Source organism: Nicotiana sylvestris, chromosome 5, assembly GCF_000393655.2.
Source record: "Nicotiana sylvestris chromosome 5, ASM39365v2, whole genome shotgun sequence".
In the NCBI taxonomy this organism is placed as follows: Eukaryota; Viridiplantae; Streptophyta; class Magnoliopsida; order Solanales; family Solanaceae; genus Nicotiana; species Nicotiana sylvestris.
Window position 1 is genome coordinate 107,432,353 of NC_091061.1, and position 21,027 is coordinate 107,453,379.

General features: G+C 34.9%; 1 protein-coding gene across 1 annotated transcript; it reads right to left on the reverse strand.

Moving 5' to 3' along the window:
* Positions 1-862: 862 nt before the first annotated feature.
* Positions 863-20,694, reverse strand: LOC104227836 (vacuolar protein sorting-associated protein 53 A). The gene is made up of 24 exons (XM_009780188.2): positions 20,462-20,694; positions 17,829-17,923; positions 16,464-16,520; positions 16,157-16,307; positions 14,244-14,314; positions 13,301-13,425; positions 12,206-12,366; positions 11,962-12,103; positions 11,431-11,494; positions 6,054-6,239; positions 5,909-5,950; positions 5,183-5,287; positions 5,042-5,101; positions 4,719-4,796; positions 4,120-4,227; positions 3,967-4,032; positions 3,595-3,672; positions 3,383-3,516; positions 3,208-3,301; positions 2,995-3,072; positions 2,712-2,774; positions 2,136-2,204; positions 1,946-2,041; positions 863-1,368 (listed from the first exon to the last, which is right to left on the reverse strand). The coding sequence occupies exons 1-24, from the start codon at positions 20,517-20,519 to the stop codon at positions 1,066-1,068; spliced, it is 2,484 nt and encodes an 827-aa protein (XP_009778490.1). The 5' UTR covers positions 20,520-20,694; the 3' UTR covers positions 863-1,065.
* Positions 20,695-21,027: the final 333 nt, after the last annotated feature.

A 21,027-nucleotide genomic window follows, 5' to 3' on the forward strand; every position in this document is an offset into this window, starting at 1 on the left:
TTTTGAGTCGTAAATACAAAAGCTAACCTTATTGTACATGTTATTAAAACGGGATTCAGAATTTAAAGAATATATTGTAATCCCAAGGTAATATACTTAATAAATGAATTTACCGTCAAATAGTTATAAATATTTAGTGAATTTCTTAATACAAATAAAGAATTTGAACAAAAGTTATTAAATTCATGTTCTAACCCCCCCCCCCCCGGGTTATAGCTACAGTATAATTCTTTAAAAGTTGTTTACATTTTTAGGCACTCTAGCGCTGTAGAATGTCTGTCATATTTATTACCGTCAGTTATAAGAAGAAACTATTAGGTAACATGTACGATTAAGACTGGAGAGCACAATTTGCTGTGGTCCTGGGGACCATCAAAGCTGAAGCTATAGAAAATTTGAGTCAGCTAGCTCTGGACTTTTAGAATAGCAATTAACGACCCCATAGGCCATAGATCAAGAAAGATCGAAAAATCAAAGTGAAAAACAAAAAAAAAAACAAAGAAGAGGTAATTCTCCTTCACATGAACAGTGTTACCCCTCCTTATGAGCATACACCATCAGATTCCATTCCGTGGTGCTAAAAAGATGAGCGACAATTGTAAGAAATCAGTTTGTACAAAGACAGAAGCATCTGATCCATGGAAGACTTAGAATATTGTCCATAAAAATCACTATCACTCATGAGTGGGAATGAATAAAGTACTTTCTTGTAGCCGTTAGACCTAATTACAAAGTGAAAAACAATTAAGATTGTCTTGTAAATGAATTTTCCGAAATGTGTCTGGTTGGTTAGGGAGGGTGATTTTACTCGAAGAAAACATTATTCCAGGCGGTACCTTTTGGATTTTTTTTGCACTAAAAGTGGAAACAGCTCTGAAATCATTTTCATAATTTTGATAAAACTCTAATTTACAATCTACACCGCAAAAATGTACAATAGCTTTTGCTATTCCTGGGAAAAAAATCAATGAACAACAGTTGATATTACATTAATGGGGAAAGATACAAAGAAGGAGCTAACAAAGGAAAAGACCTGCCAAGAATGACGAGCTCAGAAATTGGTACTTATCCATTGAATAGCTTCCTGAATGGCCCATCCTTGCGATCTTTTGCAGCTTCTGTTAAAGCGAGGAATCTCTTAAAGCCAGTAGTAGCTGCACCTCTTCCAAGTGCAGCTGCTCTGGTCAGCACATCTTCTCTTGAAGTGATGGCCCCAGGTGATGATGCTGCGTTAGTTATGGCCGGTGCTATTGAGGTGTTTGGAGCAGATGGTACAACTGAAGGGGCCATAATGGTCGGCTGAGAGATACCTGACCCACGTTTGTTGAAGTCATCCAGTATGCTCTGCTGATCAGCTTTTTTCAGGCCCTGCAATCACAAAGTGCATTCAAGACATTGTGTACAAATGAGAAAAGCATGAGGAGAATCGACAAACAAAAAGTGAGCAGCTAGCACATTAGCTCTCGTGCCCCAGGATATGAATGAAAATTCAAGATCACTATAAAGCTCTCTAAAGTAAAGTGATTGACTTCTCAGAGCTTCTTGCTGCAACTTATACCCTTTATACTAAAGTGAACTGAAGATTAGAGTCTCCGTATCATTGACACTTATTTTGGGTTATAATCTCTTAAATAATCTTGAAGAGTACTTAGTCAAAGCTAAAAACAAATAGAGTATGACCAAGCAAAACCATGTCTAGGACATATTCGTCTAGCATGTTAAGCACCAAAATTGTCAGTTTGTACTCTATAGCTAGAGTTATATAGAGCACTAAGAACTGAAGGTAACAGCCTAACATGATCATCTAATTTAAAACTTTAATCCCAGTCCCATGCTCTAAATGGAAAATAAAGAGTTCACCAAATTGCTAATCTCTTATAGCAACCTCAGAAATAAAACATTTTAGATTGAGAAAAGAGCTGGAGAATAAAATGAAGAGTGGAACCTTAAGCTCCAAAAGCCGCTGAAATTCTGCAAGTGTTCCCTCTGGCAGCAGTGCACAGTATGTGTCTGCCACAGAATCTATTGGAGATAGTATGACCTAAAAACAGACCAAATTCAATATACTATGTAGACCTTCAATATATAATAACATCATTTTTTGAGACTAAACACAAAGCTCATCAATCAATGACCTTCAATAATGCTTCTGCTTTGCTCATCTCACGACTGACAAATTTAGAATAGCTAGCAGCTCCCGCTGTCTGTTCAAAATAGAGAGGTTTGCAAAAAGTTAAAGCCAATGTTGTTGTTTAAGTTTTGTACCAAGGGCATTCAGAGATTTAGCAATGGTTTTTAGTGGAGCAATAACTTCAACAAGACGAACTCAGTGCGCAAAATATTAGTGACAATGGAAAAGACGTCCTGCGAGGATTGAGAGATATTATAACTGTTTTTTCTGTAACAGCGTTGTCTCATATTCATTGGGAGACTGAATGTTTCAAACAAGCAGTGGCCAGCTTTGCTTATTCGGCTTTCTACGACCAATCATATGGACAATTTCAGCTATCAGCCACTTTATTTCACCAAAACTACATATTACATTATTACTTCAGGAATGAAGTGCAATTACTTGCTTGCCTTAAAGTAAAGAAATGGAAATTTAAAGAGGATGACAGAGCTGGGGACAAAATGTCAGTTTAAAATATAATTAAACAGAAAAAAAAAAATCAATAGAAGGATCCATTCTTCAGAAATGCTGGCAAGCTTACTTGTTTTCCAAGTGAAGGAATTTCCAGCAAAATAGTCTTTACTGCTTGCGTATCCAAAAGCATCTGCAATAATGTCATGCCAGTTAAATTAAAATTACATTAAGATGATCACCATTTGATAAGCTACATGGCGCTGACATTGCAAAAATTATTAAGCCGTGAGCTAGTGAGCTCAAACTGCTCTAGTAGTAAGAGAGCCAGCTTGGCTCACCCCACAGTCAAGATTTATGCTGATGAGTAAAACTTTATAATTGAAGTGATAGTAAGTCAAGATTATCAGTACTTGCTGTGCTCCAGTCTCTGAAATCTGTTTGCATTTGAATATATTGTGAAAGAACCGTGGACCGAGAGACGACGCAAGCTGCATAATGATGAAAACATGAGCTTCTTCTTCTTTCTTTTTTTTCTTTTTGCGAAATGATGCAGAGATCAAGGTATTTACATAGGTAAGCCTTGAAATTTAAAATAATTGCTTGAAATTGAAGACAATTTTTACCTTATCCAGAAAGAATTGGAAGTAAATCGGAGAGAGAAGGCTTCCGAGCACAGGAATGCTACTGGTAAGGATCGAATTTATGCCATTGACGTACCTGCAGGAAATTTACAAGCTTCAACAAATCATAAGAAATGTTTCTGTCAGAAGGTGGAAATGGAGAAGGCAATCAACGTACTCTGACTGATCACCAACACTTTCAAGAGTACTCCACGGAACACGAGTCATTGCAGCCATCTCAGAGTCAAACTTTGTTTCTATTCCGTGCACTAGTGTAATCAATGATTTTGTAATAACTGCTGAAAATTCATCCTGAAAATGCATTCAAACACTAAGCAGTGGCACCATCTAAGAAAATTTACAAATCAAACTAGTAGAGCATTTCTGTACCTGTACTTCAGACATATCCACTCTATCTGCAAATTGAGCATCAATCATCTTTGAGACATTATCTGCTAATTCACCACACTGGTAACATGATAAAATGGAGTTCGGCATGAGTTTGAAGAGACAACAGAAAAGAAAAGAGTATTAGGAATTTCTTTGTTAATTTCTATGACGACTGTTCCTCATCTCCTTAGCTTGTAAATTCTAATTTCATTAACCCCAACGAACTCAAAAAAATGCTTCAAGGAAGGCATCTAGTTCTGGTCCTTTTCTGATCAATGGTTAAAGGAATTCTGATTGAGCATGCACAAGACGCATAACTGGATGTGTTATTAAATAAAATTCCTAAATTACCAGTACAAGGAGAAAACTGACCGTTTTGTGACAATACTCTGCAGTATTTACTATGTAGCAGATCACCCTTTCATCCTTGTCCGATGTCTGGAAAAAATGTTTCATAAGAAGTAAGTGGAGAATTTAGTAGTAGAAAACGATAACTAAGCCTCCAAATGAGAATTCAGAATATACCTTTATCTGTCCTTCAATACCCGTGGCAGCTGCAACAATTCCTGAACCACCCTTTGGCAATCTAGAGAAAAGCTTGGTAGCATAAGCTTTAAGAACTTTTTGAAATGCCTATTACAAAGAGATCAAGGGTATTAGCTAATGTAGACCCCTGGCCTAGTCACTAATCTGGAAGTGTAAAGCCTCTTCACTCATATCAGTTTTGGGACATTACATCAATGAATATATTCTAGAGGTATTGCAAATTTATGCTAATGAATGACATAAGATGTCATTTCAAGTTTAGAAAGGCTAGGGTCCTAACCCTTTATTACCGAGGTGAATCCATGCCAAACTTGATCATCTGATATTTCATTTGTATGTCAAAATGGATTAAACTCTCCTCCTCAAAAAGATAAACTACCCTCACCCTTCTTTTCCTCAATTCTCTTTTTCCTTCCCTTTTTGTTAGCCTATAAGAGGGAACATGGGAGATCACACTAATTATAGAGAGGTTCTAGTCAGCTCTTAAATTATTATAAACTTTTCTTAATGAACTTTCACAACAGAAGAAAGTATACTAGGCCAAGAGGCACACAGCAAGCATATAATTTTAAAAGCACCTTAAAGAGATTAAACAATGTCTGGTTTTTCGTCAAAGCACTGCATCGCTTCAAGCTCCTCCTGATGATTACAAAGACCTTAAGAAAATAAAAAGAAACAAGTTAGTGCAAGCAGAACAGGTGACCCAAAAATTGTCTAATGTACCATCTCCGCAATCATATCTTCTCTATTGATTATGCAACATTTCTGCTAATATATTTGCTCCATAGATGATGCAGCATTTGATGACATAGAAGCTCAACTAAGTATAAAAGTAATCCCAAAAACTGTTTGAATTAATGTGCACCTGATGCGGCACTACAGCAAATACTGAATACCTTACCTTAATGCTGCTAGATAAAATATTAGTCTGACTTCCCTCCTCAATTTCCCACGTCTCTTCCTAAGTATGAGAAACAAATATTAATTAGTAGGACAGATCTATTTAAGGAAAAGTAACTGTTATTGCTATTGACACTTATACCGGCATTTCTTTCTCCAAACTGTCCATAAGAGTCTTCTCTTCTAGCTCTACATAAACTGACAAGTGAGGTTCAAAGCACGATGAAATGATCCCTCGGAAATTGAACTGCGATGTAAAAAACATAATATTATTCACCTGCTTGAAATCCGTAGAAGAACAAAACTGAAAGGGTGATGTTTAATGTCAGCAAACTTCGGAAAGACTATTAAGTGTGCATGCTCGCAGAGCACCAATTTGTGTTCCATAATAATATGTCCATATAAATGTAATACTAGAAATCTCTGCATGCACTATGAAAGCATGTCTGCATTCCCTTTCATCACAGCTTTTGTGCAGTAAAATGTTACTGAAATGGATTTTCCCATCTCTGAATTGACGCAATTTTATGAAATAGCATCTCTTATATCAGGTTAAGACTATTAAATTATCGAATTCTGACTAAAAGAATGTGTTCAGGAAAATTATCCCAAATCTTGTGCAGAACGCAACTATGACAATTAATGAATGGAAGGATGCCCCATCACCATATCAAAACTTTACTGTAATGGTCCAAGTAGTTCATCCCTCTCATAAGTCAGAAGGAATGTGACAGAAGATAGAGATGGAGACAATCATGCATCTGAGTCCAACAAAATCCTAGTATTGTACGAATACATGGGTGATCAATAGTAAACCATTTGTAACACCAACAACCAATGTTGTCAAGAACCCAGAGAAAATACATACCCCAGCTCCCGGCACTGATGAATCTTTTTGTCCATCTTGTTCCTGATAAGACACGCAAGGCAGTATAAGCGACTGTACAAGTTAGCATTATCATATCCAACTTGCCATGATGCTACAACTAAAAGAAAGAAACTCAGACACATACGTCATGTTGACTACCATCATGAGCAGCAAGCTTTTTCTCATATTTTTTCCGAATGTCTGAAACTGTCTGGCTCTTTTTTCCGCTCCTTTCTGTTTCTTCATTGTCATCTACAGCATCTTTACTGCGGGTTCCACCACCAAATTTCTCTGCTAACTCCTCTTCAAATTCCAAAGTACGCTGCAGAGCCTAGAAGTGCACCCACAAGATTTTTCAAACAATACAAGTGAAAATCAACATAAAGACAGATGTTGATGTGTAAATAATATGTAAAAGATAAAACAGTGAAATTGCTTTTCCAGCTTCCAATCCAAAGTTAATTTCCTCTGATGAGTGATCCATATTCTCTGTCTGCTGCAAAAAATGGAGGAAAAGAGAACTTTCCAAAAGGGAAGAGAAACAGGTCTTGGCGTGTTTATGCTTCTATTTTGTGAATAACGAATGTGTTGATTGATCGGTGGATAAGCGCAGATTTGGTAGGGCTTAAGGAATAAAGTACATATGGACAGAGTTTTATTATGAATTACCATTTTCTAGTTTTCTGAAGGCTTGGTAGAGTGTGGTAGCAAAAATTAGTCCATTTAGTCAAAAGAGCCAAAAGCTAGTATTTTCTCTAGCATCAAATATATATCAAAGAAGGATTTCAAGAATACAAGTGAGCTAAGAAGCTACAATGGAGATTAGAAAATCCAGACGTAAAGCTTTAAACAACCTGTATCAACAGCTAGAGATGTGGGAAGTGGAGACAGAAATGTATAAACTAGCACGACCTAGCCAAAAGATGGGTAAAGACTTCAACCAAGCTAAGAATATTCACGAAAATCCCCAACAAGTATTGACGTGAGATACTAAAATCAAAAAAGAAAGATGGAAGTAACTTCCTGAATTGCTCAGTACATATAACAAAGATAACTAAACAGATCTTTATCCATGACAATGAGAAACATTAGATACATTTGCAGAATTAGGTCTGCTAAAGTGAAGTAAAAAAACAGAAGAAAAAAATATAAGAGCTAGAAAAGCATGTGGTCTAAATAGTGCTCTGCATAAGTGCCTTGGAGTAGATTGGCTAACCAAGCTACTAATGTTATATTAAGGAAAGATGCCTAATGACAGGGGAAAAAGTACCTAGCTATCAATAAACAAGAACAAAGGAGATCTCTAAAGTTGAGTGCAATATCATGGTATTGAACTTATGGATCATTTTTTAGTTGAGATTTTTACGCTCTCAGTCACCTGGCCCAAGCTTATAACAAAAACGAGCCATGTTTTTCAGCCTTACCCGGATTACCCCATATTTTATATAACTTGAAAGCTATGTCACTTCCCCTATTTCTCTTCTTCAACCCAACCACCTCTTGATTGTTAGTTGACAAACTTGATTATTTGTTGTGTTTGGAGCTCAAATTGTGGTTAAGGTACTGATTTTATAAGATTTGGGTGGTAAAAGTCCGACTAAAAATTTGGAGTGTGTTGTTTAAACTTGCTGGAAATAGTCTAAGAAGGTTGTCTACAAAATTTGAAGTCATTTGTTGGAGATTTGGACTGGTTTTGAACAAGAATTACAGCTGAAAATTGCAAAAACTTGTTCGTCTCTACAACAGCCGACATGTTATACACTTTTATACATTATTATAAAAGGTTTACATTGTTTTTAGGGCTTTTAACACATTTGACCGCTTGGCCAAAAATATTTTCAGCCCCTAGCCAATATACATTAGTATATTTTTTTTTTTTTTTTGGGGAAAGGTAACAACTGGCCAATATACATATATTATACACTAATTATGAATAATCAATAATATATACATTTGCTGACTTTTTTTTTGAGCGAGCGTCAATTTAAGTTAATTTCTCTTGTTTTTTACAGGAGTGTAAGTACTGTACAAATTGTAATAATGTACAAGGGTGTATAAATACTGTAGCAAATTGTCTATGCGTGTGTAAACTGAAAAGTGTGGCTACGTGAGTGCAAAGTGTTGTGTTGGCTGTATACATTGAAAATTCCCCTTTTTATTAAGGATATTAAACTTATAAATCATACAACAAAACTTTGGGGAAGCGCGATAGAGCATAGGCTAAGTGCTAGCCAGCTGAATGTAGTCAATGTACATAAATTCTGATGGGAAACCTAAACCAGATGTAATCCAGCCAGAAAAAGCAAGTAACCTTTTGGTCTAACAAGAGTGCCTTCAGTAGCTTTTAAAGTCAGTTTCATCTCTTTAATTATGTTAGGAGCAGCAAGTAGTGTTTACTTTTGTCTTATCGAGTAGTTCCAGTAAACTCAAACCCATCATTGTTGAAGTGTCTGTGATCTTGCTGCGCCTTTAATTCCTTTAACGTGATATTTTATAGCCTTAGAATCATTTGATCAATGTCATGCTACTAAAACAGGGTACCACGTCTTGGAGACAAAAAGTTATTTTAGGTCTCTAAATCATTACCTGTGCTTCTAAAATCTCTCGAGCAGATTATGAATGAAATACTTTGGTCGTGTTATCCTTTGAGAAGTGTATCACCCTCACCCTTTTCTCTCGATCACCCCTAGTAACCCTATCTTCCTACCTGTTTACTTCATTCTTTCTACCTAAGTTGCTTGGACCCGGATGCGGGTGTCCGATACGGGTGCAGATCTAAAGGTCGGATCCTTCATGATCTAAATTTTAAGATTCGAGCGTAGGGGTCCAGGTACGGATACGGGAGCGGGGATTCGGCTAAAAATAATTCAAATATATATATAAAAAAAATTATAAAAATATGTCTACATTATGAGACACTATGTGGAAAACTTACAATGTACTCCGAGAAGGAGAAAATATGGATCAAAAGGAGAATACGGGAAGGAGATAAAAAGTAAAAGGACCAACAAAGAAATTTCTATATACAAGGTATTCCGTTTTCACCCTAGCTTTTGTGTTGATTTCAGAAATCATTGCATTTGTTACGAATTTCTCTATCGATTTTGGTTGAAGTACCCAAAATCGGTTAACCATATCCGGTACGGATCCCACACCTATGTCGTGTCAACACGGGTGCGGCACCGAAAATGAAGAGTCCGAGCAACTTAGCCTTCTACAACTACGTCAGCTTTCCTTGTAGTTTGCTATTGTCTACTACCGCCCACTATAATCTTGTTTCTGAAAGTATTATGCTAACTATTACTGGTAGTATCATTGTTTTCCAGAAGCGACTGGTGCATCATTGCTGCTTGTCATGTTTTATACATACAAATGTTACCCAAAGGCACAGTTGGGACATATGTACCCTATGTAAGATGAACATATTTACAATTTTCTAATAATATTATATCTATGAAAATATATTGAGCATGCTTTAGTTTTATTTGCTTTTTACTCCCGCTAACAAGACGCATACGCAATATGGTTCTATTTTAAACCTCTGTTTGGGCCTTCTTCAGTGGTAATAGCTTACAATAACCTGTTGAAGAACCAAAGTATGAGCTAAAATAAGAAAACTCAAAATTAAAGGATGTCTTGATCACATTCTCTAACCAAAACCAACCTACGAGACATAGATGCCAAATCCGCCTTCTCCCCCCCCCCCTTTCTGTCTCTCTCTCGCTCTCTCTCGTAATTAAAATGAGGTTCTTGCAGAAGGATCCTGATGCAGCCGAAAGTATATCCATGCACAGAAGCCTTTTCTATCCAAGGATATGATTGTTTTGAACATGAACGCCACACTTGATATATCCAAATCATTTCGACATTTGCTCTATCCAAAGCTTCTTTCTGCAGTCCATTTTCACCTTAATTCCTATCTTTTGCCTCAAGGAAAGGCTAGATAATAATGGAGAATAACACCCATACTCTTTCTTGAAAACTCAACACCTCGTTTGGGTTTTATTATGCAAGAGTCTTTTGGTACGCGCTTTGCTTGTGTACTCTAATTTAATGATATATAATTTTTGAAAATTATATAACTAAAGTATTTGTGTTTGAGTTTTATAACAAAAAATAAAGAAAAAAGTGTAACTTTTTGAAAATGATGAATGTTAATCTTTTTTAGTTAGCTCAACAAAGAAAAAATTGGCCTATGATAACTTTGTGTATAAATTAAAAGTTAGTGATCTTTTCCCTCTCTGACTTTGTCTAGGGAACAATCAGCCACAATTTTAATCCATCTAAGAGATGTTTGCCACCTTCATTATTTTATTAAGATTTTCTTTTATGCTTTATTTTCTATTTCATATAAAAAATGTTACAAAATATACATGTAATTAAAATTTATTACTGTGTAAAAGTTAAGTGATGATTCATAACTAAGTTACAATTTGTGTTGGTTAAAATTAGAATGTAAACTTTGAATAAATTATTATTTAAGACTTTGAAGTAAATCATATATCCGTTGCTCCTATTTCCAATCATGCAAAAACAAATAAGAATCCCTACTGGGGTTAGAGAAGCACATTTATGGAAAGAAAAACAAAACCCAAGTTGGCCGCATCAAAAACAAATTAAAAGCATATTAATTATCTATACTATATCAATTTTAAAGTTCTAATTTACCTAGTTTAATAAGGAACAAATTAATAGCCAAAATTTTAGTTGATTTTAAAGTCCTAAATATTAGGAAAGTAACTTAAATTATAATTCTATCCAATGTGAAATCTGTTTTTAAGGGATAAAAAAGTTGAACAATATTTTGCTAAGGGGCTTCGTGCTTCTATAGATATAGATTTATACTAATAAGGGTATTTTGAAACAGATATAAGGATTTCATCTAAAATGTCTCATAAATTGAAAGACATGGAGGAAAACCGAACACACAAGGAAAATCCAAAAGGATCTTAAAGGGCAATAGTTGTTTTCGTTATTATTTCTCTAGGACAAGACTCGGCACTGCTTCTTAAACAGTGTGTCCAAGATGAATTACCTTAGAAGCCAGTAAAAAGCAGACCAAAGGAGCATGAGATGAGCCATGTGTGAATTAGGTATTCATTGCCAAGTTGCGATGCAGTTACGTCAAACATCAGGGTTAACTGACAAATGACAACAATGCTGACAAAACAAATGGATTTCACTCTACTTGTATTGGCAGGTTACTTGACTGAAAACATCAAAGTTGAGAAGATGAACAACAAAATTTACAACAGCTGATGGAAAAACGACTGCTAGCAGTGTTAACAGCAGCAATGATTGAAGTAGAATTAGTGTCAGATGATATTTTATCAGGACTAGGATTTCCAGGGAGACAATTAAATCTGATACAAATATTAAAAGCAAGATTCTAAATTTTTCACACACAACGTTGAAACATGTTAGATTTTGCTAGAAGGCCACAGTTTGATTTCATGCACGTAGCATGAAAAGAGAGAAGTTCAAAACGACTAAAGCTTAGCCAACAATTGAGAGAAACTTACCATCAACAAGGTCGCAACATCTGGCTTTTCTTTCATACTAACAAGGATTTCCACAAGTTGAGACCTAGAATACAAATAAGAGAGTGAGATAAAAGAGAGGCTGAGACAGTAGGAGGAAAGCAAAGAAGATAACATCTTATTAAGGAAGAGTATGCAAATAAAAATCTTTACAAAAAAGTTATTGTGGTTAAATGTTATTCTACTAATGATAAAAGGGCATTATCAGTTTGAACAGGGCAAGTTAGTGTGCTGTTGGAATAAATGCCAAGAGACTGCGTGTTTTTGCTAGTAATAACCATGATGATACCATGGAAAAGTCCTTTGCAAGGTTAACGAAGCAATGTAATTTGAGAAAAAAATTCCAGGAACATGTGAGCTTTTCAGGTATATAAGATGCTGGCGAGGAATCACACAGGAGAATTCATTTCAACATGGTTTGTCACAACTGCTTAGATTTGTCATATTATTCATGCTTTCTCCGAGGGCAAAGAAAAGAAAAAGATAAGGTGAAACGATAATAAAATATCCGACCTTGTCAACTTGCAGAACTGGATACAAAGCAAATAATCCACATGCCATGAACGAGGGAAAATTTTCCAAATCTCCTCATTTGTTCTTAGACGACGCTTGATCCAAGCATATCTTCTTTCAGTCTTGTCCAACTTAGCTAGTTCTGCAGTTGCAAACGCGATAGGCTATAAGAACCACAGACATCCAACATGTTATAGATCAATCAAACTCAACAATAACAAAAGATAAAGTAAGTTGGACAAACCTGCTCCTTCAAAAATCTGCTGGTACGAGGTAAGCTCTCTATTACAAAAAATTTTCACCAATTCTTCTCTAACAGAAGGTTCGAGAGCATCAACAACTAAGCATGAATCTGATAACTGCTGTAGTAGATTGCTTTCTTCTGTCTCCTTCCCTGTGCCTAAGCTGTAAGCGACGAAAGGAAGTTAAAAGACCATGGAAACAAGAAGGAAAAAAGACATGCAAAAAATCCAAACTGGAACTTTCACTTTATTCATTTCTTGAAAAATATCAGAATAAAACTCTGTATCTTTTGTCATTATTTTTTTTCTAATTACAAGTATCTTTTGTGATTAATATCCCCTTGCCAATATTTAAACAGAAGCACTTCTTTTACAAGGTGCTTCACAAACTGGTGAGGCTGGAATGCGAGTGGTCATGCTAAAAATATTTAATAACAAGAATTTGGAAATTTTAGTGAGCTCTGATTACTTTAATTTGGAGAAAAGAGTGCCAGAAACTTTAGTCACCATCTCTTCTAGTAGGTGCTTCACAAACTAATGTGAGTGGTCATGCAACAGTACTTGAAAAACAAGAAGAACAAAATTAAGAGGTTGGCAGTGTTTTACAAGTTTTGATTACTTTAATTTGGATAAAGAATAACAGAAACTTTAGTTTAACTAAAAGAGACAGATTAAAAGAATAACTGGGGCATTTCCTATGAGTGTCATACCACCAGAATCTGACAACAGAAAATTCCATGAGTTCTACGCACAATAGATAACCACAGATAAGTCAGATGAACAAGTTTAACTAGACATGGAAAGCCAGGTAACTACAACTACAGTAACTTTCTGGAGGAGAAAGAAAAATCTTTCTTCTGTCTTTCCTTTAATATGTGAGAGCTCTTATCCAGAAGAACCTATCACTACAACTTTTAAGAGAAGTACACATGGACAGAATGTTGATTCTTGAATTGACAAAGGTACATATGAACTACCAAGGCAGATAAGAAGACAAGTTCGTTGAAGCCAATCTAATAAAGTGCCATATTTTCTTTTCTAAGAAGTATTTGCCAATCACGTTCAAGAGTAACATTACAAGAGTTTCGAGTACACACCTGGAGAAATCAGAGAATACATGTGACTTGAGGACTTGTTTGATGCTCTTAAACTTTTCTCTAAGTTCTGTAATTTTAGGAATATCCCTATAGGCTTCAAAATGACTACATAGCTGGTTTACAGCCTGAAACATCACAAGATAGGAATTAGAAGCATATCCATACTATTTGCGGAGAAAGACAGCATTAGAAGATTAGCACGAGAAGTGTGTGCTTGTTAGTTGCTGAAAGGCATTTAGTGATATGTACATCTTCATACAGTTGTTTCAGCAAACACAAATTACAAAGAGATAAGCTGTATCTAAGAAAGATAATGAACATTTGCTAATACATCAGTATTCAAGCTAACCTATTGCATGCACACAAAATTCACCTCACAGAGGGGAAAAAGAAAAAAGGGGGGGGGGGGGGGTCTCAAAAGAACAAGTGCATTTTTGAGATAAGTCAAATTTAGGAGTATTCTCAAGAAAAACAAAAGGCAGAAATATGTTTACCATACAATTGTAAGGATTTTTAGTGGCGATTAAACTAGAGTTCCAACTCATTACAGAGCAAACATAACGTTTGTGTAGAAACGTATAATTATAAAACACCAGCATCCAGATGAAGCGTTAAGACGAGTGAAGCCTATAATCATACACTAACATTGACCACATAAACGTTAAATTCGTGAGCCGAAATAATAAAATGAAACAAAAACCTCCTTTTATACACCACAGTACTGTAAGAACAATGGGTCAACACAACACTTTTCTTATACGATCCAGCTCCTCTAGTTTAGCAAGCAAGCATAATCTTGCAATAATAGAAGTTTCAAGTATGACTAAAGCTAGTGCAGAACATGCATAGTTGTTCCAACAAGCAACAATTATAGTAGCATGTTGGCAGCAATGGTAATTGCTGAAGGTTAGTGAAAAGGTTACGACGAGTAACAGACAAATACCTCAAGCTGTGCAGCTGCCTCTTTATAGTGACGTTTTGATGCCATTACTTGAAGTTGCTCTACCGCAGAAACTGTTATACGACAAATGAAATGTGTTGAGATGATGTATCTATTGGACTAAAGAAGGCATGCATAGATGCTCTTTGTTGATAAGTCAAATTACATAACTTCTATGATATAAAAATAGAAATTATATTCCTTTTCTCGTTATCCATGATCTGCATTTGTGAGGAAATTTGAGCTAGATCATGCTCTTTAATAACACACACTTGAATTTCTTCGTCTTTTCACGGCTAGTAAAGTATGTGATGCTGGGGAACGTGATGTCACAGAACATAGATAAAGATCTTTGTGCAAAACGAACTATGGGAAATCAGTTTTTAAAGTTCCCATTCATTCCGCTTATCTATTTACACCTACAACCCTTACCTCTACGAACTTTAATTTTTTAATCAACCATTTGACCAAAGTAAATAGCCTTTAAAATCATACCAAGGTGATTCAAATGTACCAAAGTGCTAGATGAGCCGCATCAAGTAGTGTTCCAAATGGAATAAGATTGTTATGTCATAAGGCATGTGGGATAAAATAACCAAACATATTGTTCTGATAATTTTATCCTACATTTGGTTAAATTTTTTATTCGGGTATAAGCAATCTTGGGATTAGTTATACCAAAATTGCAGCATTACTTTATAACACCCATTCACACTCTGTGGTAACGATCCCAGGATTACTAATCCCGGGAAACAACAAAATCATACATTTGGCTTCTTCAAAGCTCTTCTTCCAAAGTCTATTAAGAAAGCCAAGATCAAAATTGGAAATAAAAGTTTATATAGGGTAAAACCAAATACATGTTTTATATTATACCCTGTATATCCCATTTTAGTACAAAGGAATATGCGTAGTTTGACTTTTAGCACCCTTAGGGGTCGTTTGGTTAGGAACAAATTATCCCGGGATAATAATGAAGGTACTATAATACAGGAATTAAATAATGACGGGATTATTTAGAGAATATATACTTTATTGGTAGAGCAACTTCAAGTAATGGCATCAAAACATCTACCAATAAATGTATATATCCACTAAATAATCCCGTCATTATTTAATTCCTGTATTATAGTACCGTCATTATAATCCCGGGACAACTTGCTCCCAACCAAACGACCCCTAAGGTGCTAAAAGTCAAACTACGCATATTCCTTTGTTTTTCTTTTTCATAATCACTCCAAAAACAATAGACTATCACTTTTCTCCTCTCTTTTCTTTTTTTAGAGTCCATCCCTCTCTATTCCTCTCTTTCAATCCAAAACATCCATAAACGAAAGTCAAAGTATTTTCTTGTTGCACCATAACACGAATGAGCCATCTTTACTTTCTCTCTACGTGAATAAGTTGTGATCCAGCCATCTAGCAAAGTCTTGAGCACTTAAAAGGATATAGAGATTAAAGGAGGTGCAGAACATTTCACTTACACTCAAAGGTTAATTCCTGAAAAAATATGGACAAGATTTGATTTTACATACTCATGGAAAAATGAACGCTTAAGTCTCTAAATGAAAGTCTCTCCACACCAATTCATTAACCCACAACATCTACCTTGCTTAAAAGGTAACAAACCACATGCTCAAAATTCGAAAGATTTTTTAACCCAAACAAGCGTAGCATCTAAAGAAAAGCCTGTGCAGACAGAAGATTCCTATTCTATACATAATAAAATTCAAACACCGCTTTCCACAGACAGCAAAGTGCATATAGTATCTGAAATGATAAAAGATTTACTTGTTGCTTCAACAATATACTTTTCAAGCATGGAGAAGGAAATGATTTGCCAGCAGTTTTCTTACAAGTGCAAAACCAAAAAAAAATGCAAAAGAAGAACCTTGACAATGAAAGATGACACTAACCTAGCATGGTAAGGCGGTGAAGGGCAGTAATTGTGGTTGTTATGTGCTTCTTTGCAAAATCCAATTTTTTAATATCGCGACATATTTCTTGAACCATTGTTTCACTTTGCTCTGCTTTGGTTTTAATTTCTCGAATCTTATTCATGAGTTCCTGGTTTAAAAAAGTCAAATAGTGAATAAGAAACCCCCAAAATATAAATAGTAATATAAGATGATTTTACTATATCTAGAGCCAATAGATTTTATTCTTCACACAATTAAAGTTTCTGCCATACAACAGAGACGAGAGAAAATCTAAAGAACAGACCTGCACAGCACTCGTAGCTGCAGCAAGATCTTCTCTGGCTTTGGTTCCAGAATTACTCTGAAAAAATGAAAGGCCAAAATATAATGACTACATAAATCAGAAAGCAAATATCATGAAGCTTCATTGATCAGCAAAAATATTGATAGCAATTCATTAATTAGGTGATCTAGCTGAATTTAACATTCTACGTTTCCCATCTCTCCTATCTCTCTCTCTCTTACCTTCAAATTGACCAAATAAAAGAAAAATAAATAAAAAGAAATAAAAGCATCATACGATGTGGTGAAAACATTAAAGTACTTTTAAAACAATCTCAGAGGTATAGAATTTACAGTCCAACCTGCATTTTGGTACAGATTGTCCAAGAAATTTTTCTTTTGATGAAGTAATACTTTCATTGATGTGTGGGAAAAACACCCTATATAAAAGCGGTATACAAAAGGTAGTGAATCTAAACAACAGATTGTCCAAAATTATCCAGGGGCGATCTTCTTTTCTTATAATTTTTTTATACTTATGAAAACAAAAGGTGAATTACAAAGAACTGAATACATGATCTAAAAGTCTTTTCTGTCTTAGCCTTGTCACTAGGGCCACACTGTTAGCAACAGTGGGCAATCAGATAACCACAAATTGCATATAAGGACCTCAAATAAATGCAAACATTTTTTTTTTTGATGAAATAAGTTGTATTTCATTAACAAGAAGCATCCAGGGGATGCATAGGTTAACAAAGAAGGGAAATATCAGTTTGGATGCAAACAGTTTATACAATTTATCTGACAGTTGTTGCAAATTCATCTAGCTTTCGTCATTCATGAAAATGTTTGGATGTTATTCAAAGAGCATCAATTTTTCACTTGATAATTGTCAACCATGATCAGAAACAAAAATGGAACCACATATGACGGATGTTCAAAATAACTTATCACCTTTTTAACATTATCACTTATCGCAATATGGAATGAATTGGACATGAGTAGAGTAGAATGGATATAGAAGATTATATTCCCCACATCAGGTAGTTTGGAATTGAGGCATAGTTGATTGATTCATAGCTTGTTCCAATATACAATGAAACTTTTATCTTTTAATTTTACATGGTGTAACATCAGAGAGTAGTTCTTCTAAATTTTAAGAATAGTCAAGATTTTGTCAAATAATTAAGTACAAGAACAATGAAACTACTGATGGGATTTTGGTGTCTGTTTACACTGAGCTTTCTACTTGAGGCATCAGCTTTTGCAGACTAAAGGTTATAATCAGCATTCATATATAATGATGTACTCATATATTAATATTTGTACCCGAAGACAAGCAAGACAAAGGATAGAGAAAGAGATATATAAGTGACAAGAAATTCACCTGTTGCCGAACAGCAGTCAGTATTTCAGCATCAACACGACGAATTTCACTATGTATCTTCTGCATAAGGGGCTCAACGCCAGATAGAGATGCTTCTGCACATCAATCATGTGTCAACTGATTTTTGGAGAAACCGACAAATTTGACTAAGATAAGCATGCTTAAGCTTAGCCAGGATAATGATATCAAGTCTTAATTATATTTTAGACATATTTCATTGAGTAGTTGTTCAAAAACTACACCTAGCTCTCTAATATTTTGAAACTTCAAGCCTTAGTCGATCACCAGTAAACTTTTAATTCTTACATATCAGACTTTTTTTGTGTCCATTAGAGCCTAAAGGAACATAAACTTTATGCAGTTATATTGCCATTTTATAGGTTAACTATGATTACTGGCCGAGAGTAGATATGGACTGTAAACCAATTTTATTGCCATTGCAATAGGATTCCGGTGGTCAATGCCCAAAACTCACCTTCTTCTCAGCTATCCACAGATGCTAGTTCCTTCCGTAAATAACCATATAACGTTCTCATACATTTCCGGCATCCAATTATATTAGAAACAAATAGTGTCACATTGCAATTACGGATAGCTCGCCAGAAGGAACTGTATTAGTGATTCATTTGCAAAATGTCAAAGACGCTCTTAAGATCAACTTCCAACTCCCTCTATCCTTTTACCCTTTTAGTGAATATCCTCGCAGAACTACCACCTAAAAGGAGAAGTCCATTATCCATTTAACTTTTTCATTTGGATATTTCATGACATATATCATACAAAAGAATAACTACAAACTTCAGATAAAAAAAAATTAATCCGTCCTTAAATGAGCAAAGACTAATCTTCACGCGACACAACCCTGTTCTGAACATTCAATGCATATCTAATGCCTCGATATTCCTCCAAAGTCCAACTAAACTCAAGGAAATGAGACTTCCAACCTAATCTTGAGAAAACTACTTTTAAGTTCACACGATTAATTAGTACAAATAAATGGTCGACTTTATGAATCCCCCAATGCTTGTCTCTGACGCCTACTTACTACACCTCTTTTGTCACGCATTTTTATGAATGGATTTACTGTAGTTATCCCAAAGAAAAAGGAAAAGAAGGGAGCAAAGAGAAATGATTTCAGTAGCAAAAAATATAAGTGGTGAAATGGATCAAAGATAAGTGTGAAACAGAAAAGGCAATAAATTGATGTTTGATAAATAAAACAAAGATCCTTATCATTATACTCTCTATAAATTATTTATGCAGGTTTGAAAAAGAAAAGGAAATGTAAACTAAGTAAATCTAATGTAATGTAGCAGAAAAAGTAATACAAATGGTCATTTTTTCCCTCTGTTCCTACACAAACAAGCTTGAAAAAGTCATCTCGTCATCTAGTCACTCTTGTCAACCTGTCACATTTCTGGCAGATAGTATTATTGTTTTAATTGATTGAATAAAAGGGAAACATTACTATAGTCCAACTTCTAATAAGAAATTGCATTTTCATATGTGATCTGTCCTCTAAACTCCAAAAGTGGTTCTCACTTAAACCTTGAAGAGTAGGGATGTGCATGTGGTTTTCTGGTTCACTCTTCTGCTATTTCAGATTCATTTTTTGGTTTTATGAATATGCAAACTAAACTGAAGTGTAGTAAGTTTAGTTTGGTTCTTTTAAACTGAAGTGTAGTAAGTTTAGTTTGGTTCTTTTAATACGAAAACACGGGTTCTCCATGGGCTTTCAGCTGAATTCAGCATCTTTTTTGAAATTCCGCCGACCTGCTTCCAGTGAAAAATAAAGACTTACTTTTATTGGAAGTAGGCATGGTTTGCAGTCCATTTGAAATTCTTAGAGCAAGTTCCTTTTAAATCTTCTAAAGTATCTGAGTCATTGCCTTGACACTTATGGAACTTATAACTCATGGTTCCTTCCAAGATTCTAGTATCCACTGATCTAACGGAGGGTGAATCTTCCATCCTTTTCACATAAGACAAGAAAAGCATTTGCAATTGCTCTACTATGGACTTTCTAAGCCCTCATTTCTCTATATTCATCAACGTAACTAACTCAATAATATTAAAGTTGATCATCTCTTGTTGGATTTTTTTGGTTGATGTGAATTTTTTTGAGGCTTAGGCCCTCCATTTGGTTTCACTTTAAAATCTGGTTTAAAAAGGCTACCCAATATTGTATAGATTGTTAGTGCAAATCTATACTTTTCAACGCGAGACCAACTTAGCATGACATATAACTCCAAAAAGTAAAATAAAATAAAATATAGTTGCTCATGCTCAATCAGTCAATAGTGCCAGCAATGCTATATGTTCCAGCTACAAATCAAACACTTCAAAAAATTAATACATATGCCACCATTTGATAGTGAGGACCATCTAAAGTGAGACTTTATAGATGAAAGTCTGATATAATTAACCTGAAATTGGGAAAAAAATAAATTTCCTGCAGTTCAAACCGAAATCTCAACCAAAAGCTGTAAATTCAGATTTTTTTCGTAGAAGACTGAATTCAGAAATTAACTACATCAGATTCAGAGAGGGAACATTCAGAACATCAGCAGCATTGACCTAAAGCCCTAATTGAATAAATCTGTATAGTAAATTAAGGTTGAGAAAAAGGTTACCAGTGGGAAACATCTGGTTGATGTAATCCAACGTGTTCTGCTTATCGGATGTCGCCATGATTATGATTACTCACTCCGAAGGAGAGATCAGAAGAGAGAACGATTGAGGAGTGAGTGGGACTATTCTATAAACACAGAGTATACCATCATCTTCTAGCTTCCATGAAAGAGCAAGATCCAAAACACTGAACCGGAGTCTCTACCCATTTCTTCTTCTTTTTTTCTTTTTTCCTTCTTCGGTCTTTTTAATTTTTTCTATTTCTTTTATTAACTTCTATATTTGGAGAAAAATACTTGCAAAGTTATTAAAAAATAATTATTATTTTATGCAGAGATATAATCTGGACAAAAATATTCTAGATAAAACACGAAAAGTTCTTACCGAATTATGAAACTCCTACATATAAACTTTCAGCATATTATGTTGGAACTCTAATACATTATGAAATTCCAACACATTGTGCTAGAATTTTTCGAATTTTCAATGGTATTTTTGTTCACATTTTATTTTTTACATGAAAAAGTGGTCAAATTTCGATTAATTTTAAAATTGTGGCTAATTTTTA

Excerpts from the sequence above, each read along its gene's own strand:
- LOC104227836 (XM_009780188.2), bottom strand. The coding sequence starts at position 20,519 with ATGGCGACATCCGATAAGCAGAACACGTTGGATTACATCAACCAGATG. Across the intron at positions 16,308-16,463 it reads CAGCTACGAGTGCTGTGCAG|GAACTCATGAATAAGATTCG; the intron begins GTCTGTTCTTTA and ends TTTTTAAACCAG. Across the intron at positions 4,797-5,041 it reads TTTTATCTAGCAGCATTAAG|GTCTTTGTAATCATCAGGAG; the intron begins GTAAGGTATTCA and ends TATTTTCTTAAG.